The sequence below is a fragment of the Vigna unguiculata genome, chromosome 8 (genome assembly GCF_037176805.1).
Source record: "Vigna unguiculata cultivar grain cowpea cultivar isolate G323 ecotype 2 chromosome 8, ASM3717680v1, whole genome shotgun sequence".
In the NCBI taxonomy this organism is placed as follows: Eukaryota; Viridiplantae; Streptophyta; class Magnoliopsida; order Fabales; family Fabaceae; genus Vigna; species Vigna unguiculata.
This window is the reverse complement of record NC_140799.1, coordinates 29,767,306-29,788,843: the sequence shown is the minus strand read 5'-3', so window position 1 is coordinate 29,788,843 and position 21,538 is coordinate 29,767,306. Positions and strand designations below refer to the sequence as shown.

At 31.9% G+C, this 21,538-nt stretch overlaps 2 protein-coding genes across 2 annotated transcripts; one reads left to right on the top strand and one right to left on the bottom strand.

Annotated features, from left to right (window-relative positions):
• Positions 1–11,391: 11,391 nt before the first annotated feature.
• Positions 11,392–15,031, top strand: LOC114193293 (serine/threonine-protein kinase SAPK2-like). Its single transcript, XM_028083026.2, has 9 exons — positions 11,392–11,656; positions 11,790–11,864; positions 12,684–12,785; positions 12,985–13,038; positions 13,121–13,213; positions 13,301–13,393; positions 13,508–13,612; positions 13,745–13,843; positions 14,498–15,031. The coding sequence occupies exons 1-9, from the start codon at positions 11,537–11,539 to the stop codon at positions 14,774–14,776; spliced, it is 1,020 nt and encodes a 339-aa protein (XP_027938827.2). The 5' UTR covers positions 11,392–11,536; the 3' UTR covers positions 14,777–15,031.
• Positions 15,032–19,245: 4,214 nt separating this feature from the next.
• Positions 19,246–20,135, bottom strand: LOC146884374 (uncharacterized). The gene is made up of 2 exons (XM_085665956.1): positions 19,604–20,135; positions 19,246–19,553 (listed from the first exon to the last, which is right to left on the bottom strand). The coding sequence occupies exons 1-2, from the start codon at positions 20,133–20,135 to the stop codon at positions 19,246–19,248; spliced, it is 840 nt and encodes a 279-aa protein (XP_085522082.1).
• Positions 20,136–21,538: the final 1,403 nt, after the last annotated feature.

Here is a 21,538-nt window from a genome sequence, read left to right as displayed (position 1 = left end):
CATTGGTGGTCATAGATAAATGTATTTATTATTATGTAATATAATTTTTTTCAAACAATTTAACTTCATTAACAGTTTTTTCAATTTTACTTCTTTCAAACATTTATCAACTTTTGTTTATCATTTTTTATTCAAATAAAATTAGGAAGAATATACTTCTTTTTTCTAAACCAATAAAAAAGAGAAGATAAACATGAAAACTAAAAATATACCCTAAATATAATTTATAGAGAAATATTTTTTAATTAAATATATTTCGTTAAAGTTAAGAAACTTCCTCAAATTTTTTTAAAATTTCTGAAGTCAAATTTCCTTCACTCAACATTAATTACAAAATTTTACAAGCTATCTAACAAATAAAATAATAATTTATATAAAGCTTTACACAATCTCTTCATTTAAAAAAAAGGAATGCAAAATAGAAGTCATGACCCTCACATAGAGATGTCAAAATGGGTCATCCGACCCAACCCGGCTCGGTCCGTGACGGGTTAGCCACTTAGTGGGTCAACCCAACCCGGGTCACTTATTAACGAGCCAACAAAATTAGAACCCGACCCGACTCATCACTGTTGGCGGGTTAACCGGGTTGGCTCACTGGCTCACTTAATTAAAAAAAAAAACACAATATTTTTTCTTCAATCTCAAGAAAACTAAATTATAATTCCGATTAAAATCTAAATAAACTTCAATACAATTCAAATAAAATCCCAAATTATGTTAAATTACAAATACAAACCAAAATCACAAAAATATAAATTACTATCTAACATCAAATCATTATTATCACTTATCAAACTATAGTATTAGAATCTTGAATGGATAAATCCACAACATTTTCATCTCTTGAAGCATCTTCTTTATCCCTATCTACAAAATATCTATATATATATATATATATATATATAATATAATATAGACATATAATATATATATATAATATAATATATATATATATAATATAATATAATATAATATATACATTTATAATATAATATATATATATATATATATATATATATATATATATATAATATACATATATAATATATAATATATACATATATAATATAATATATATATATATATATATATATATAATATACATATATAATATAATATAATATATATATATATATATATATATATATAAAATATACATATAATATATATATATATATATAATATAATATATATATATATATATATATATATATATTAATTTAATATTTAAAATTTATTGGTGGGTTGGTGAGCCAACTTGGCTCATCACGGGTTCAACCCGAATGAGCCGGGTTCTTAATGGGTCGAGTTCATTTTTAACCCATACTGACATTTGTAATTTTTTTTCAACCCAACCCGACCCGAACCGTGATAAGCAGGATTGACTCGCGGGTTATAACTCATTTTGATGGCTCTACCCTCACACATAACTTCTACTCGGTGGAAGTAGTACCCCTTCTCACATTTTCTAATTTACTTAACGCAATTGAAAGTCATGACCCCAAAGCACGACTTGTTCAATTAAGCTAAAAAAGTCATACCTCTGGTGCACAATTTCTAATTCTAAAATATAATTGAAAGTCGTTCAACACCTCTAGCACGACTTTCACTTTTCAGAATTTCAAGCTAAAGTCATGTGGCATAAACAAGATTTTCATAAAAGGCTTAACAAGAATATAGTTGAACAATAAAAGAAATAGAGTGAGAAAACATGGAAGGTTATTGTTAAGGTTAAGGCTATATACTTGAAAAGCATTTCACCACTGAGACAAATTAGTTTTGCTTGTTATATAATGATTTTTTTTATTTAATTAGAAACAAGGAAAAATCCTAAACTTAATTTGTATTTAAACTTTTTGGACTTCAGAAAATAAATTACAAATGATTTTGACAAAATAAAGAGAATATTCTTTGTTAGGATTCTTTTGGGAATCTTGCAATCTTGTTAATAATTCACCAATTCTAACAATCATCTTTAAGCTTATCAAACCTTGTTTGTGTGTTGCCTTTTTATCAAGGTTCGTTATTTTATTTTCAATTCCTAATTTTTAAATTGATTTCAATATCCAATCTTTAAACTCTCAATTATTTTTTTTCAATTCTATTTGGAACCATATCTATCATACATGCTTTTCAAGGAAGATATATCATGCTTAATACTCTTGAAACGAAATTCTTTAGGCATGGTCATATAAAGGTGTTTATCAAAATGATGATGACTCTTCTAACCATTGTTTGTATCGGACGATGAATATAAGGGAGTGAAAATGATAGATTTGAAAGGAAAGATGGTGAAAGTAAGCTTGTTTGGATTTAGAAAAAAAATAGTAGGAAGTACAAGGAAATGAGAGAAAAATTTATGAAAATTTGTGAGTGATTTAATTGATGTATAAATTATAAAAAATGTTTTATTATTATTATAAAAATTATTATTATTATGGTTAAATATATTTTTAGTCCTTAAATTTAGATGTGAAATTGGAAGTCCTTATTCGAAACTTAGATACATTTTGATTATAAAATGAATGGATATAGTCATCTAACCTAAATGTGTTAATTTTTTGGTTTAAATATACATTTGGTCCCTATTTTTGTTGATTTTATTCAATTTGATCCCTATTTTTGTTTTATGTTCAATTAGATCCTCATTTTCGTCAAATTGTGGTCAATTTGATCCTTTTCACTAACGGTGTTTAAATAGTTAACGTTTTTGAACAGTACATGCCACGTGTCAGCTCTTGGTTTTTTTGATTTTTTTTGATTTTTTTTTGATTTTTTTTTTAATTTTTTTTAATTTTTTTTAATTTCAAAAAAATTGTCCACGTGTCAAGTCATAATTGTGCCACGTGTCAGTTTGTGGTAGTATTATTTTTTTTGTTCAATTTAGTCCCTATATTCGTTATTTTTGTTCAATTTAGTCCCTATATTCGTTATTTTTGTTCAATTTAGTCTGACACTAAATTTAATATCTTTTATACAAATTATATTAATATCTTTTCTAAAATTGATCTTTAAATTTATTATTTTTTAAATTCAATTATAAATTATTAAATTTAATTATAAATTGAATAAATTCTTATATTTAATTTCTAAATAGAATATAATTATTTAAAATATTATGAAAATATAATTATTAATTTTTTTTCTAATATTTATATTCTAAAATATTTTTAAAATTGATATATAAAAATATTTTAAATATTCAAAATATTTTAGAAAAATAAACTAATATTTGTAAAATTAACATTTACATATAAAATATTTTAGATTTTAATATCTAAAATGTAATAAAAATATTAAATACTTTAAATTTAAATGTAAATTTTACAAATGTTAATATATATTTTTAAAATTTTAATAATTATATTTTAATAATATTTAAATAATTATATTTTAATAATATTTAAATAATTATATTTTAATAATATTTAAATAATTATATTTTAATAATATTTAAATAATTATATTTTAATAATATTTAAATAATTATATTCTATTTAACAATTGAATCTAAGAATTATATTCAATTAATAATTAAATATTATAATTTATAATTAAATTTAAAAAATAAGTAATAATAATGTCAATTTTAAAAATTAAATGGTTCTATTTTCACAAAATTTGGGACTAAATTAAACAAAAATAACGAATATAGGGACTGAATTGAACAAAAATAACGAATATAGGGACTAAATTGAACAAAAAAAATAATACTATCAGAAATTGACACGTGGCACAATTGTGACTTGACACGTGGACACTTTTTTTTGAAATTAAAAAAATTTTAAAAAAATTAAAAAAAATTAAAAAAAAATTAAAAAAAAATTAAAAAAAAAAATTAAAAAAAAATTAAAAAAAATAAAAAAAACCAGGAGCTGACACGTGGCATGTACTGTTCAAAAACGTTAACTATTTAAACACCGTTAGTGAAAAGGACCAAATTGACCACAATTTGACGGAAATGAGGACCTAATCGAACATAAAACGAAAATAGGGACCAAATTAAATAAAATCAACAAAAATAGGGACCAAATGTATATTTAAGCCTAATTTTTTTTAAACAACTTTCGATACTGACATTTGAGTTAGAATGTGTAAAATGATTTAAAAAACAACTCAAATGTCAATCCAAATTGCTACTTGACAAGTCAAAAAATTTAATCAGTTGGATTACAATGACCATGTTCATTTTTTTTAAAGTTTAAAGATCAAATTATATCAAAGTTTTGAATAAAGACAAATTTTAATTTTATAATAAAGTTTTGAGACTAAGAATATATTGAACCCTTATTATTATTATTATTATGATTAAATATGTTTTTGGTCCCTCTACTATTACGCAAAATTGGAAATGTTCCCTACGGGAAACCTTGAACAATTTTGATCCTCATTTTTTTCAAAACTAATGATTTTAGTTCCTCAAACGTAACAACGTTAAAATTTTGCTGACTTGTCTAACGGTATTCCACCATGAATGTTGACACTTTTGCCACGTCATTATACACGTGACATTTAAAATTATTATTTTTTAAAAAATTAAATTAAAATATGAAATTAGAATTAAATTAAAATTAACTAATAAAAAATAAATGTTAACGTTTCATTTTTTTAGACTTCTTCTCCAGAAGAAAAAGACATTAGGGTGTCACTTTCCCTTCTGAATTGGTCACTCAACCCCATCACGTCTTCTATTGAACAAAGCCATGGTCACCACAAACCTCATCGTCAATATCGCACACACTTGTGCTTCCTTCATTATTCTTCTTCTTAAAATGAGGAAAATCATTCTTCCTTGACTAGAGCCATCAATAGTGACATTGTCTCCATCAGAGCGATTCTTGACATTGTCGCTGGATGTGCCAACGGGAGTCGCCAAGACCGATTTGGTAGCCCTGCCTTCCTTCCTCACCGTGCCGCTCGGAACCGCAATGGGAGGCCTAAAATGTTTGGGATCAAAGGCTTAAGCAGATCCTTACACTTCAGGGAGAAAAGATGGGTGCAACACTAGAAAAGTTTTTCTTCAACACTTTGAACCGAAATGGGGAAGGAGAAAGGGCAAATGTCAATGTTCGGTTTCTCCATTTGGTACTAGGAGATCTGAAGAGTGTGTCTGTAACACCCTAGGCAGATATTACTAATTAAATCAAATAAGTTAATAAACTTTGAATAAAACAATGTTATTATTCCCAATACGTGGAATAAAACAATGTTATTATTCCCAATCTCGTGACTAACTTATTATAAGTTCCAAAGCTCGTATTAAATTATTACAATGGTCTAAAATCCAAGACAACTCAAAGAAAAGTACAAACTACTGAAATCAGTTCATTAAAATCATCCCCACAACTAGCCCCACTCTGGCTCTATGCTTTAGCGACATCACTTGAAATATCATCTACTCCTGTGTGACCAGTCACATGATCATCACCAAACACAACAATAGCATAAACCCCTCACCCAAAACATTCTAACTTAGAAGAATACATATACTTAAAACCCTTGTTACCTAATGAATCCTGAAATCATCGTCTCATGGCCTATATTAGATAGACTATCCATTCATGTCATACTCACACTTGACCATAGCCTTAGGATATTTCATGCTTCCACGAATCTGCCCGCTCATGGTCCAACCTTTACGAACCTCTCCGCTCGTAGTCCTACTTCTACGAACATCCCGTTCGTAGTCCAACACGGGTGATCCATCTAGTTATGAACCTCCCCATTCGCAACAACTCTCAACTGTGAGCACGAAACATACGAACCTCTCCGCTCGTATCCTTACACGAGAGTATCATTTATATGAACTTCCTCGCTCATATTAATCTCCATCACCAATCATGAACCTACTAGCTCGTGATAATGTCAAATATATCATCTCAAAAATGCAAAAAACACATAAAACATTCAAACTGTCCTTGGAACATCGTCTGTCGTTGCCTAAGCACCGCTAGGCGAAGTTACACTGCAAACCACCTGGCGATTTCCTTAGCAATGCTAGGCGCCAACCCACTGGAATTGATCCAGTCCACATTGTTCTACGACTGCTTATTGGTCTAGTGCTTTCCGCTAGGCGCCAGATCATTGGTTTTGCCCTCGCTTGGTGGTCCCAGGGTGTTGCCAGGCCTTCTTAGGTTCATCTTTCACCTGGCGGGATGCCCCGTGTCGCCTAACGCCACACCAGTAGCATGAATATTACTGGTTTTTGCTCCCTCGCTCAAGTTCTAATGAACCTAGTACCCCAAATATACAATCCAGGATCCAAGTACTTGTTTGTACTTTCAACCTGACTCAACTCGTCCTACCACACATCATGCACATCGATCCTATATACGATATATGCTACCTTAATTGCACACAATGTATTCACCAATTGGTATCCTATTAATTACATGAATTCAACAAGGAATCACCCATGCTTCCAACAAACTTATCAAACTGTAATACAATCTCAATACCATACATATTCATAAATGATCCATCACAAGGCAGTGCATATTACCATGTTTCACATCTTTACAATTCAATCTATCTCAATTTCACAACCAAACATGCTTCCAGTATTCATATATATATATATATATATATATATATATATATATATATATATATATATATATATATCCAATTACACCCAGACGAACACAAAATCACCACAAGTTAATCTGGCCATCATGATTCAATTCATCCCCAAGCCCAACATGATCCCATACATTTGTTCAGGAAACTATTCATCCAAGACAATCATCATACAATAGTATTTTACCAATTTATATCATAAATCACTCAGCAAAATGAAGATAAATATATCCAAAATTTCAATAATTTCGCAATTCAATAAAACTCCAAAAGTCCCAAAAATCCCGCATGTCGCATGGCTGCCTATAGCCACCGTCAAGCAATTTTTGTAAAAATCCTAGAAGTGTTCATCACGCCTATGTCTCACCTAGCGGTTTTTAGGTAGAAACCCAAAAACGCAAAGAAAGCAAGAAACACGAGTGGAAAAGGATGGGCTTCAGTATAATCACAAAAACACATAATTCGTAAAGCAAACACGTAGGTGCAGCTCCTTTTACCTGGAATTCTTATTTCAAAAGAGCTTCTCATATTTCTTCTTGGGCCAAACTTGCTCTAACCTTGGCACTATCACAAGAAACCCTTTTGTTGCTACACTAAAAAACCTCCCTTAATTCCTTTTTCAGCCTTAAAAACTAATAATTACACAAATAGAATGAACATTAAAACAAAATGTTAATGGCCATCAAATGCCATTAACATGGTGGTTTCTTAGCACTTCTAGCTTCTCAAAGCTAGGGTTTTCTAAGCATCTCCAACGTGACCAAAATAATCTAAACCTAAAAAGGACTAATTTGCATTAGTCAAGGTTTGAACTCACATCCACACAATTATCAAGTGCATGCATAAACCAACAAGCCATTACATGTTTGATGGCTTTTCATGCACACATGGATTTATAATTTTATACTACACCCCCATGCATGTATCCCAAACGAAATAAATAATGAAACATAACACTAATGGCATTCACAAGACTTCAACCCAAGTCCTCTTAAGATAATCAAGTAGTCTCAACCACTTAAACTAATATTGTTCCTTATCATAACTCTCCGCATTAATTAATATAGAGATATCTTTACTCTCCTTTTTATTAAATAAATATTTATTTATTTATTTAATTTTCTTAGGTCTTATAATGTCCTCCTTGGAGATTGTGAAAGTTACTATGGTGGCTTACAATATATTCAATTGTATCGTAACTATACCATGCTAGTAGCTGCACATTCTAATTCTCTTAGGCCTTATAAGGATGATATTCTTGCACTATCAAGGCAGCAAAACTGGGATATGATTTACCAAGGTGGTACAAATGTATATGTCCCAGAACAAACACTTTATCATCCAACTTTTTGATTTATGCTTTTTTTTGTTTTTTTTTTTTGAGGAAAAATGGAAAAGAAGAATTAAGTGTAGATGAAGATGAAGTGAATAATGGATGGTCGTGGAGGAAAGAAAATGATTTTGTTTTCTGATTGATTTTTTTTTATGGGTGTTATTGTTGTGTTGATCACTCACTTTGGGTAGAATAGAATGAATGTTAATGTGGGGAGAGAGGTCTCTCTTATTGGTGTGAAAGAAGATGGTGTATAAACATTTTTTTTAATTTAATTTTAATTTTTTTTAATTTAATTAAAAAATAATAATTTAAAATGTCATGTGTATGATGATGTGGCAAACATGTAAGCATTCATGGTGGAATATCGTTAGACAAGTTAGCAAAATTTTAATGTTGTTACATTTAAGAGACTAAAACCATTACAAGGATTATTTCTAATTTTTCATAATAGTAGAGGGACCAAAAATATATTTAATCCTTATTATTATTCATAACATAAATGCTAGAGTATTCTATGATGGTCTAGCGAAACAAGAAGCCTTCGTCCACAAGTTAAAGATGCCAATGGTGTAAGAGAAAGTGAGAACATCGTCGAGAACTTCGAGTTCATCCGACTAACATATCTAGCCAAAATGACAATGATTATTGAAGAACTTAACCTATTAACGATAATTATTATCTCTTATAATTAAAAACAAAGAGTATTTAAAGGATTTGACACTGAATTTACCACATTAACCACACTCATGTCCATTCTTTAATTTTTCTTATAGTTCTCAACAACTTATTAATTAACTTTTCAAATAGGGTAAATTAAACTTAATTTTTTATTTCCTTTAAATTATGATCCAAGAATCTGATTAAAAAAAAAATCATATTTCACCCACATTTAAATGTGTTTCTTGACAAAACGTTTGTTGTAAACACACCCGACATGTAAATAAAAAACTATATGTAATTTTTCTTGAACATCTATGTTTATCCTTGTATGCTTCATAGCCATCTTTGTATTTTATTAAATGTCAAATGCATTCGAAATTTTATAACATTAAGATTAGGTGGAAAGGTGGCATGCTTATCTTCAGCTGTAAAATCCAAAATCACGACCTTGTCTTTGTCCAAATCAACTCTTCCATAGATACAATACAAATAAAACCATGTATATGCACGTTTTTACATTCTTTAATTCTATTGTTTTTAGTTGGCGCAGTTGCACTTTCTGAAAAAAAAAAAATGTACCGTTTATAGTAAAATGAACCCTTAGATTATTTTTTTAACGACAACGATAAATATCACATTATTAATTATAAAGTGTTTTTGCATTATGTAGGGATAATATATGTAAAAACATCCTTTTTCTTTTAATGGTTCAAAAGTTGACCGAAAGTGATTTTAAGTCGATTATTCTTCGCTGACCCCCAAAAACCTTCATTCGCGTTGCTGCTCTTTCTTCGCTTCCTATTTTTTATTTAAAATTTATATAAATAGTTTCCATGAATTTTGTCCTACTTTAATAAATCTCTCGATTCATTTATATTCAAATTTGTTTACCATGTGGAATTAATTAAACCATTCTATTTAACCATCAAATTTCGTCCTAAATAAGAAATTGAAAAATGTTCCTCCTCAAATCACAATCCCGCACTTTAAAATTCTTTTACTTTATTTAAGTTCTCTAAACTTTTTTTTTTAATTTTAATTACTATATATTCAAGTTTTATCATAATTATCTAAAATTTAAAATAAAAACAATACAAGTTTAAGAGGTTTAAGAAAAAAACACAAACCTCTTTAACTAATTTCAAATAAAAACTTAATAACGAAATAAAAATTCAGAAATAAAATCTAAAAGTAAATTGAGTAAAATACAATTTTAGCCTTTTATTTTTTATTTTTCCTTTGGTCTCCACAATGTTAAAGATAAATTATGTTAACCTAATTTTCTAAATCAACGGATTCCATATTATGATATTTGATAGAATTTCGATTTTATGCTGACTTTTTGTTATGTATACTGATTTTTTGTATTTTAAAATATTTTAAAAACATTTTATTACATCAAAATCTATGTATTTAATTGTGAAAATGACCAGAAAATCACTGTTAAAATAATTCTAATGACATTAAAATAAACAAATAATTTAAGTATAACCTCATGTAGAAAGTATGAGTTGTAAGTCCACATTAAAATAACATCTTAATACGAACATTTGGACTGTGTATTACTGGTTTTGAAAATATACAAAACTAAATATCTTATTTTAACATACAAAACTAAAACTGTGTATTACAAAATTAAGAAACTAAAATCATTTTCTAGCCAAATACAAAATACAATTAAAACTGATTTAATATTAAAAAAATGTATGGTACCTAGATTTCATTTAGAACAAGTGAAATGAATCCACCAATTTGGTTCCGAATTCACCGTTTTATAATAATGGGAATTAATTATGAGAATCCTATGAGATATATGTCACCACTTAAAACCGTTCTTTGTAGTAAAATTCTTAAATTGTTAAAATAGTATAATTTAAAATCATTGAAATCTTTATATGTAAATTTGAGAATAAAAAATTTGATTTCCTCAAAAATTACTTCATGGTTACGTCTTCACAATTGAAGAAAAATATAGATTACAGACCGAATAATTATCAGAGACAGAGGAAGACAAATTTGGATAGCCATCACTATTTTTTTAATCGTAAATTTGAACTATTTTAAAACTAATTTTAAAAGATTGAATATAAACTACAAGAAACATAGGTAGCGTATCTATATATCTAATTTTTCAAAAATTAATTCTCTTCGCCACTCATATTGAAATCATTAAATATTACCAAAACATTAATAGAAGTATACAAATTAAGAAGAGTCTTTTGGTCATAAATAGTTACCTAACAATAATAGAAGTATGGTTAAACATTAGGAATAATATTTTTTTTCCTCATAAATAGTCACCGAAAAATAAATAGAAGCATAAATGTTAGCAGGAATATTTTTCCACCCACCAGTTCTACCACAAATTCTTTTAGGTTTTCAAAAGATGACTAGCTGAAAATATTTAACCTAAAAAAGTACAAAACACAGTACTTTTTTTTTATAATTCTAAATATTAATATGTTGTTTAAATACTCTAATTTATTTTCTTAACAAGGAAACCCAGTAAGCAACTTCATAGAAAGAACCAGCATTTAAGTTCAGCAGTAGTTATGAACAGGAAGTTTCAATTTTAATTGCAAAATAATATACAAAAAAAAAAACATCTTAAAAATTATGTTTTGTCCTATTTTCATAATTAAATTCAACACGTGTCAAATGTTATGAGTTCGATTTATGCATTTGTTTTGTTTTTCGAGTTTTTCTCTTTTCTGTTTTCCTATTTGTCACCCTGTGATTGTGGACAGCAACGTTCATACTGAAGTCAAAGGTGGCTTGGATTGCGTCTTTATTAAGACTTGTTGGGCATTTTCAGAAACCCGAGAACCTACTTTTCTGTCTCGTATGAATAAGACATTCATTTTGAGTTTGGCTTTTAATTCTTCATTCCTTTTATGTTAAAAAAACGCAGCACACGGGTGTGTAGTTGAATTGCAGTGAAATTGGCAATACTAAAACATGGAGCGCTATGAGATTCTCAAAGATATTGGCTCTGGGAATTTCGCTGTCGCAAAACTGGTTAGGGAAAACCGCACCAATGAACTTTTTGCTGTCAAGTTCATTGAGAGAGGCCAGAAGGTCTGCTTCATCTTCTTCACCCTTTCAATTTCAGTTGCATAACTTTGTTTCTTTTTCTCTTTTTTGGCAAATTATTCATCTGGGTATGTGTTTTTTTGTTTCACTGTTGTGACATTGGAAATATGTGCTGCAGATTGATGAGCATGTTCAGAGGGAAATCATGAACCATAGATCATTGAAGCATCCCAATATTATTAGATTCAAGGAGGTTGGTAAAAGAATATTCACACTTCTAATAATGAGTGAAGGGTGTCTTCTATCTTTTGGTTTTCTGTTTGAAGTTCTGCAAAATATAAAATTCGTTTCTGGCCTTCAAGACTCCTACTTTTTCAACTGACTTTCTATTTTGTCAATCCTTGCTATTTAGATGTAATATTTTAAGCTTTCTTGGTTTAATTCACTGACTATTTTTTATCCTTAAAAGTTTTTTTTTTCAATTTTTTATTCTTAAAATATGAGGATCTGAATATTGGCCTAAAGAAAAGATGAGAATGTGAGATGTAAAGATTGTGTGTGGTGGTGATGGAAAGTAGTTACCACTGTCATGAAAGATGGGGAACTTGAGAAGTTAGCTTTAGAAACACTCATCATTATGACTTTGAATATTGATATACTTTTTATATTGTAGTCTTCTGTTTTGATATTCTACCATGTACTGAAGTGGGTTGGGAATCAGAATTGAATTTAGCATAATACAAAGGTCCCCGCACCACACTTATTCGGATATATTTATCCACATTTTTTTTTTCAGTTTTCTTTTTGCTTTTTAGTTTAAGAGAGTTTGATAAGAAAAATCCATCCTACATTTCATCTTTCTCTAATTTTCTATTTTCTCCTTTTCCTGTGTTTTGTCGATGGTAGTGTTAATGTTTTGTGCTTCTGTTTAGTAAAATTTAAAGTTTATGATGAACCATGTACTAGTTATTATTTTACAATCTGAACACACTTAAAATTGGAATCATATTCCAATCAGTTTCAAAAGAAGGAAAAAGATCCTTTGCGTGAGCTTTGATGAGTCTACTTGTAGGTTCTGCTGACACCAACTCATCTAGCAATAGTAATGGAGTATGCTTCTGGAGGAGAACTATTTGAAAGGATATGCAATGCTGGTAGATTCAGTGAGGATGAGGTAATATAGAAAGTGAGGCACTATTTGATTAATTTATCCAGATCTATGTCAGTATAATCCTGTTGTTTAGGTTTCATTTGAAAAGTCCAAAAGTTGAACTTAGTCTACACTTTTATTAATCTGGTCCTGTTATGCTAGTGTATGCATTATTTCATTCAGAAACTTAGGTCCTCAAGTATTGTTTGTTACTTTTTACCAGGCAAGATTTTTCTTTCAGCAACTGATATCTGGAGTCAGTTACTGTCATTCAATGGTATGAAACTAAACCAAACATGTGTCATGAGCCATGTTAACTCCTTCACAAAGAACGGATATTTATGGCAATGTCTATGCAGCAAATTTGTCACAGAGATCTGAAGCTTGAAAATACACTCTTAGATGGAAGCACTGCTCCAAGACTTAAAATTTGTGACTTTGGTTACTCAAAGGTAGTGTATAATGTTAACAAGGATTGCATCTGTAGATAATGAAGCCCTTCTTTATGTGACATTAATTTATTCTTATCTTGTTTTTAGTCATCAGTATTGCATTCTCAACCTAAGTCAACGGTAGGAACTCCAGCTTATATTGCACCTGAGGTTCTTACAAGGAAAGAATATGATGGAAAGGTAAGGTCTTGTTCTTCCTCATTTCTTATGCTTAGTTTTGGCTTTTTACAACTTAGATACATTTGGTTCTTGCTGCTTTATTTTCTACTTATAAGTTTTCATTGGAAGCTATAGATTGCAGATGTATGGTCTTGTGGAGTCACCTTATATGTGATGTTAGTTGGGGCTTATCCTTTTGAAGACCCTGCAGACCCAAGAAACTTCAAAAAAACCATTGGTGTGAGTGATAACTGATAGCTGCAAATTTTTATTGAATCCTTAAACAATTTTAGTCTAAATATTGGTGTTAGTTGTTTGGTTTCACTTTCTCACTATATGGTGTTTCAATTGGACCCTTTGTGGCTTATACAGAAGATACTTAGTGTCCAGTACTCAGTCCCAGATTATGTACGAGTTTCCATGGAATGTAGACATCTTCTATCACAAATATTTGTGGCAAGTCCTGAAAAGGTAACTAATTTAATATCTAGAATCTTAATTTTTTTCTGCCTCTATAAAATTCTTATTAGATAAAAGATTTTAGGTTTAAACATCTTTTTACTTCTTGAAATTAGATACGAAATTGGAATTTGTCTTTATCCAAAACTTTGAAACATTTTGGTTCTCAAACTTTACAAATAAATAGATATAATTTTTTTAACCCAATTATATTTAATGTTTTTGACGTGTCAAATGCGTTTCATGTAGTATTTAAGTTGTTTACTTTGTTTGACACGTTCCAGATTTAATGTCAACTGGCGACGTTTTTGACACATCAAATAAATTTAACATCATTGGGTTTAAAAGAATGTATTAAAGTTTTGGACAGAGATGAATTCTAATTTTGCGTCAAATTCAGGAATTAAAAAGATATTTAGCCAAAGATTTCATTGCTTATATAGATGCTCATTTGTTTCATATTTATTCTCAGCTAACTTAGAAGTTCTACTTTTTCTCATACCTCTACATGCTTTTGCTTCTTAAAGTTTTTGTAGTTTGTGTTCTGGGCACAATTCTAGCAATGCATATTCTTTCCTCTATATTGGGCATCTTTCTGCTAATCTTCTATTGAAATGCATGTAGACTCGTTTCCCATTGTATTGATCCATTTAAGGCATTTTACAGAGAATAACAATACCAGAAATTAAAAACCATCCATGGTTTTTAAGGAACTTACCCATAGAACTCATGGAAACTGGAAGTTGGCAAATAAATGATGTAAATAATCCATCACAAACGGTTGAGGAAGTGCTGTCTATAGTACAAGAGGCAAGAAAATCTCTTAATGTTCCCATTGTTGGTGGCCTTCTCAATGGGGGCACCATGGACCTGGATGACTTGGAGGCTGATGAAGAAGATCTTGAGGATGTAGAAACAAGTGGAGAATTTGTTTGTCCTCTTTGAGTGTGTGTACATGAACAAGCTAAGCTATTGTTTGATGTGAAAATGTGAATAGATTTTTCTGTGGGGGCTGAAATTCCTTAGTTTTTCAATTAAGATGAGTAGTATGGCTTGTTAATTTAAGGGGTTTTTTTTCTTCTTTATTTTCATTTTTCCCTCTCAAATCCATGTGCCGTTTTCTAGAGATGTAAAATCACATGTTCCAAAATGTTAGGATATTAAATAAAGCAAGTTGTGGCGGGTTCCTCTATTGCATCATATGGAATATAAGTAAGCTTTTGTTAATGGATTTTATTTTATATTCATAGGATAAGACGTGTTTTGAAGTTCTACAAAAATATCTTTGGCACATTGAATTAAACCCTTGTACTGTGTACAATCAATCAGCATTGCCGACACTGCTTTTTCTATTTTGGTGCCAAACAAACATTTGTCCCTTGTGGAATCAGTCAAGAAAGTCGACGGTTTTCAACATTATATGTTAAGCCAATCTTCAGATACTTTCTTCTCTTTTCTGTTTATATGTTTATCACTATTTAACAAATTCAGAAAAAAAAAAAAAAACTACCGACAGTTAGTAAACATATTTTGAACTTTTTTTCTGCACATCAAGAAACCTGTTATATAACATCTTAACTTGAATTGAAAAATAGAAATTATGTAAATTTTCTTCCATAACTTTGCTGGTTTCACTTCTTACCATTTCTTAAAGATTTATCAGAACACATTTTCATTACAACTATACCAAGTATATGATGCTTTTCTTGATGGGTCTTCATGAATATTTCTCACAAGTCGTATTCCTCCAATTATGAAGGTGCTTTACCTAGTAATGCAACATGTGAAGCAACGTGGCATTGGCTTCACTGTCTCAGTATCTGATGCTTCACCTGCTTTTGCTACTCAATCTGCTCCTAAAAAGTCAACGGATGCTAAGCCAAAACATGGCTTTAATCAAGTTTCTGATTCCAATGCTGATCAGACAGTTCAACTTATTGTCCATCAATTCTCTCTCAACTTCATCATTTTCTGCAATTTCTTTATACTAATGATTTGAAGGGTCAAACATGCTTTAATGCCTATAAATAAAGGCTATGTCTGTCCCTAATATTGAATTTTATACATATATATATATATATATATATATATATATATATATATATATATATTATATACCTTCCTTATTTTCATAAATGAGAAAGATAAATTTTTTTTGTTCCAAGATTATGTCAGCAAAGGCACTTTATCTTTGAAAATATGATTTTCTTCATTTGTGTATTTCATATGAACAAAATACTATAATTTATAGGATTTACATTTAACTTTTCATCTGCAAGTTCTAATGTCTCCAATTATTACAAAAACATAACACTAATCACCATTAACATCCGAAACATAACACCTAAAACTTTTGACTTTTGCTCTCCTAAAACATCACAAATGTAACCACTCATAAAGTTTGCTCAATAACTCTTAATGTAAGTTTACCCTAACAAAAATTCCCCGTAAACTTAAATACTTCTTCCACCTTCATTCCGATTAGATTTTTATAGTTATTGAACAACACAGTTGGCAATGGTTTTGTAAATAAGTCTGCAATTTGATCTCTGCTTCCCACGTGCACGATCTCTATATTACCTTTCTTCACTTGTTCTTGGATGGAATGAAATTTCACATCAATGTGCTTACTCCTTCCATGGTTGACCGGATTCTTTGTCAACTCAATAGCCGACTTGTTATCTACTCGAATTACAATCCCTCCTTTTTGTTTCATCTCCAGTTTGCTTAGAAGATTTCTAAGCCATATTCCATGACATACATTCAATGATGCTGCAACGTACTCAACTTCGCATGTAGACAAGGTCACTATAGGTTGCTTCTTTGAGAGCCAGGTAAACGTCGTGTTGCTCATGAAAAATACATACCCAGATGTGCTTTTTCGGTCATCTACATCTCCACACCGATCATTGTCCGAGTACCCTATTAATCGGTAATCGTCCGACCTAGTGTAGTATAATCCGAGTGATGTTCCCCGCACATACCTCAATATTCTTTTCAGTGCTTTCCAATGTGTGTAGCTCGGCTCCTCCATGTATCGACTTACTATTCCAACGCTTAGTAACAAATCCGGCCTTGTACTTGTCAAGTAACGAAGACTTCCAACCAAGCTTCTGTATTTGTTGGCATCTACGTGATCTCCTCCATCAAACTTTGAAAGTTTTGTACCTGGTTCCATTGGGGTTGAAACTGGGTTGCAGCTCGCCATCTTGAATTTACTCAGAATGTCCTCGACATACCTTTCTTGAGACACAAAGATGCCTGTCTCAAGTTGTTTGACTTCCAACCCGAGAAAGTATCTCATGTGTCCTAAGTCTGTCATTTCAAACTCTTTCTCCATGGTTCTTTTGAACTTCTTGATTAATTCTGCATCATTACCCATGAACACAAGGTCATCAACATAAAGAGCTATAAACATTATCCTACCTCCATGCTTCTTTATATATAGTGCGTGTTCAACTATTTTGTTCATATTTATTTTCCACGAAATAAGTGTGGATTCGGTCATTCCACGCCCTTGGAGCTTGTTTCATGCCATAAAAAGCCTTCTTCAACCTCAACACCTTCTTTTCTTCACCTCTCCTCATGTAGCCGAGTGGTTGCTCAATGTAGACCTCTTTCTTTAACACACCATTTAGAAAAGCTGACTTTACATCCATTTGGAAAATGGGCCATTTATTCTGAGCTGCTATAGAAATTAGTAGACGAACAATCTCCATCCTAGTAACAGGTGCAAACACCTCGGCATAGTCAACTCCTTCCCTCTGTCTATAGCCTTTTGCCACCAATCGAGCTTTATATCGCTCTATCTCTCCTTGTGCGTTCATTTTCTTCTTGAAAACCCATTTTACTCCAATGGGTCGAGCTCCTTGTGGTAACTCAGATAGTTCCCACGTGTTGTTGCGTTCTACAGCAGCAATCTCCTCGTCCATTGCCTTCTTCCATTTCTCATCCACCACGGCTTCTTCAAAACTAACATCTTCTGATTCTACCAAAAGACATACAACATGTACCTCGTTAGTTGTATTATATATGTCTTGTAAGCTCCGAGTTCTGGGCTGCAATGGTTCTTCTTTCTCGTCAGAGACCTCCTGTTGTCTTGTTGGTACATTGTCCAGATTTCTTCTTTCACTTGTCGAGCTTCCAAAGGTAGTTTCCAAGCTCCCACTAGTCGTTGCTAAGCTCTTAACTCTCACTACCGAGTTGTTCCATTCGTTCTCCTCATCTAGTACAACATCTCGACTCACAAGAACTTTGTTTGTTACTGGATTAAACAATTTATAGCCCTTTATTTTTTCATCATATCCAATAAAAACAAGTTTCTTACTCCTGTCCTCGAGTTTGGTTCTTTGTTGTGCTGGAACATGAGCATATGCTACACTACCAAATACCTTCAAGTGAGATACACATGGTTTCTTTCCACTCCATGCTTCATGTGGTGTCTGTCCATTGAGCTTTGCATGAGGACACCTGTTCTGCACATATACTGCACATTGCACTGCTTGAGCCCAAAATTCTTTTGACAGATTCTTACCTTTCAACATTGCTTGAACCATGTTGAAAATTGTCTGATTCTTCCTTTCAGCAACTCCATTCTGTTGTGGTGAGTATGAAGCTGTCAAAAATCTTCTAATGTCAAGCTCCTCACAGTACCTCATGAACTCAGCTGATGTGTATTCACCTCCTCTATCTGACCGAACAAATTTAATTTTTATGCCTGTTTCATTCTCAATCATTACTTTAAATTTCTTAAACACTCCAAATACTTCAGATTTCTCTTTCAAAAAATAAACCCATGTCTTCCGAGAGAAATCATCAATAAATGTTAAAAAGTACCTCTTACCACTGAAAGATACAGGAGTAATTGGTCCACAAACATCTGCATGCACCAGGCCGAGTTGTTCCTTCACTTGATACTCAGTTGTCTTTGGAAACGAGGCTCTCTGGTGCTTGTCAAGTACATAATCTTCACAAAAATTCTTCTTAAATTCTATGTTTGGCAATCCACGCACCATTTCTTTTTGTACTAGCTCGGTCAACCCTCCAAAGTGCAAATGGCCGAATTGAAAATGCCACTTCATTGCTTCATCCTCAACGTCGAGTTTCAAACACCTCAGCTCCAGTTTATACATTCTGTTTTGTTTCATTTCTACTCGGGTAATAAGGTATCCAAGTTTATCCCTCAACTCTAGCACTCGATCCTTCATGATGATTGAGCACCCCTTTTCCATTAACTGCCCCATACTCAATATGTTGGTTTTGAGGTTGGGTACGTAGTACACATCCCAAATTGTCCCAATTCGTCCATTCTTTTGAGAAAAACATATTGTACCTCGTCCTTTTACCATCACCTTGGAAGCGTCTCCAAATGACACATGTCCAGCTTCAATTTTGGAGAGCTCGTCAAACATACTTTAATCTCCACACATATGGTTACTACCTCCAGTGTCTAGATACCAAATCGAGTTGTTTTGGACTAGCAAACCAAACTCGGTGTTTATGCTAGAGTGCGGGCCAAGCTCAATATCCAAGCTCCTTGTCAACAACATCTCATCCTCATCAGTTTCCTCCCTTGCCAAATTCTTCATATCATGTGCCAAGCTCTTCACATCATGTGCCAAGCTCGTTTCGCTACTAGCCATCAACAATATTTCAGTTTGTTCTTCAATCTCTTCTGTAAGAAGATTGGTTGATTCATTTCTCCTATTTTGAGACCGAAAACCTTTGCAAAATGATCGGTCTTACCACAATTATAACACTTGACCGATCTACACTCATTTGCATAGTGACCGGGTTTGCCGCATTTGTAGCACTCATCATTGTTGCCTGATCGACCTCCTCGACCTCCACCTCGACCTCGGCTTCGCCAATTTTGCATGCTGGGAGTGTCGTCTTCGTAATCATCTCGACCTTGACCACTACGTCCTTGACCTCTGCCTCCAGGACCTCGGTTTTGACTCCAGTGATCTTTTCCTCCTCTGCCCCGAGTGTTCTTTGTTCCAAATGCCTTTTTCTCCTTGAAATTTGTCCTTGCTTGGAGAGCTTGGCCAAGGTAGTCCTCCTTCATATTTCTTCTTCTTTGTTCATAGGCTTCTAGAGACCTAGCAAGCTCCTCCACCGTGAACTTTGAGAGGTCTTTGGATTCCTCTATAGCACACACAAGGTTGTCGAAGTCAATTGTCAATGACCTTAAAATTTTCTCCACAACTAAGTTTGCAGGCAATGGCTCCCCATTCTTGCCAAGTTGGTTTGCCACAATCTCCACCCGAGATATGAACTCAGTTACCCCTTCGTTCTCATTCATCAGCAACCTCTCAAACTCTCCTCTAAGAGCTTGAAGATGAACCTATTTCACACGGTCATCTCCCTTATATGTTTTTCTCCAAGATCTCCCACGCCTCTTTTGAAGTCGTAGCGTTTGCCAACTTCTCAAGGCCTGCATCGTCCACAGCTCGGTACAATGCATACATAGCTTTCCTATCTTTGACTCGTGTTTTTTTCAACGCAGCAATCTGGGCAACTGTCTGTTCATCAAAATCCTTTGGCTCTTCAAAGCCACCTTGAACTGCATCCCACACGTCTTGGGATCCGAGGTAGGCTTTCATCTGCATGCTCCACTTATCGTAGTCGAATTTTTGTGTCAGCTGGGGTAAGGACATATTGTTAGCCATCACTCACACTTTTTTTTCACTCTCAGACACTCAGGCTAATTGGCTCTTGATACCACTTTGTTAGCAAAGGCACTCTGTCTCTGAAAATATGATTTTCTTCACTTGTGTATTTCATATGAGCAAGACACTACAATTTATAGGATTTACATTTGGCTTTTCATCTGCAAGCCATAATGTCTCTAATTATTACAAAAACATAACCCTAATCACCATTAACATCCGAAACATAACACCTAAAACTTTTGACTTTTGCTCTCCTAAAACATCACAAATGTAACCACTCATAAAGTTTGCTCAATAACTCCTAATTTAAGTTTACCCAAACAGATTAAACATAATATTTTTAGCGACTAAACACAATAAGTTCATGATTGGAATTTAATTTGAGCAAATTAGGCTAAGTACATTGACGCTTGATGAAATTAACCAATTTCCCTCGAGCTTTCTTAGTTACACTTTCCCATTCTATGTGACTACGTATCCTTCTTCTATATGGGGAACTATAAAAAGTTATTAAGATGTTATTCAACGTGAAAACTGCAAATTAAAGGATAGATATATTTTCAATTTCAAAAATAAAGGAGATATACTATTATAGAAAAAGGAATAATGAAAGTACAAGAAAATACACTGACAAATTTCTACGTTGATTCTGTAATAATCAATATAAATCGATTTTGTTGGTGTAGACTCTTAGTGTGTTTAAAAAGTTTAACTTAGTCAAACCGATTATTTTGCACTATTTAATCTAAGTAGAAAGGGATCTTTTAGGTTAAGGGAGATTGTATAGAAGTTTGTCTAGAGAGTGCAAAATACAGTTTTTGGAGAGAAAAATCGAGGAAGAAATTTTTTGTAGGGAATTTTACTACGTAGTCACTATTAAACTGTGATTCTCGCTTTGTTCACTGTTGGATCGAACTAAAACTTTGACAGAAGGTTCACAACATAGGATTCTTCATTTTGAACATTGACATCGTCAATTGGAGGTTTGACATAAGTCCCACATAATAGCTCTGGTTTTGGATTTCTCTTTTCT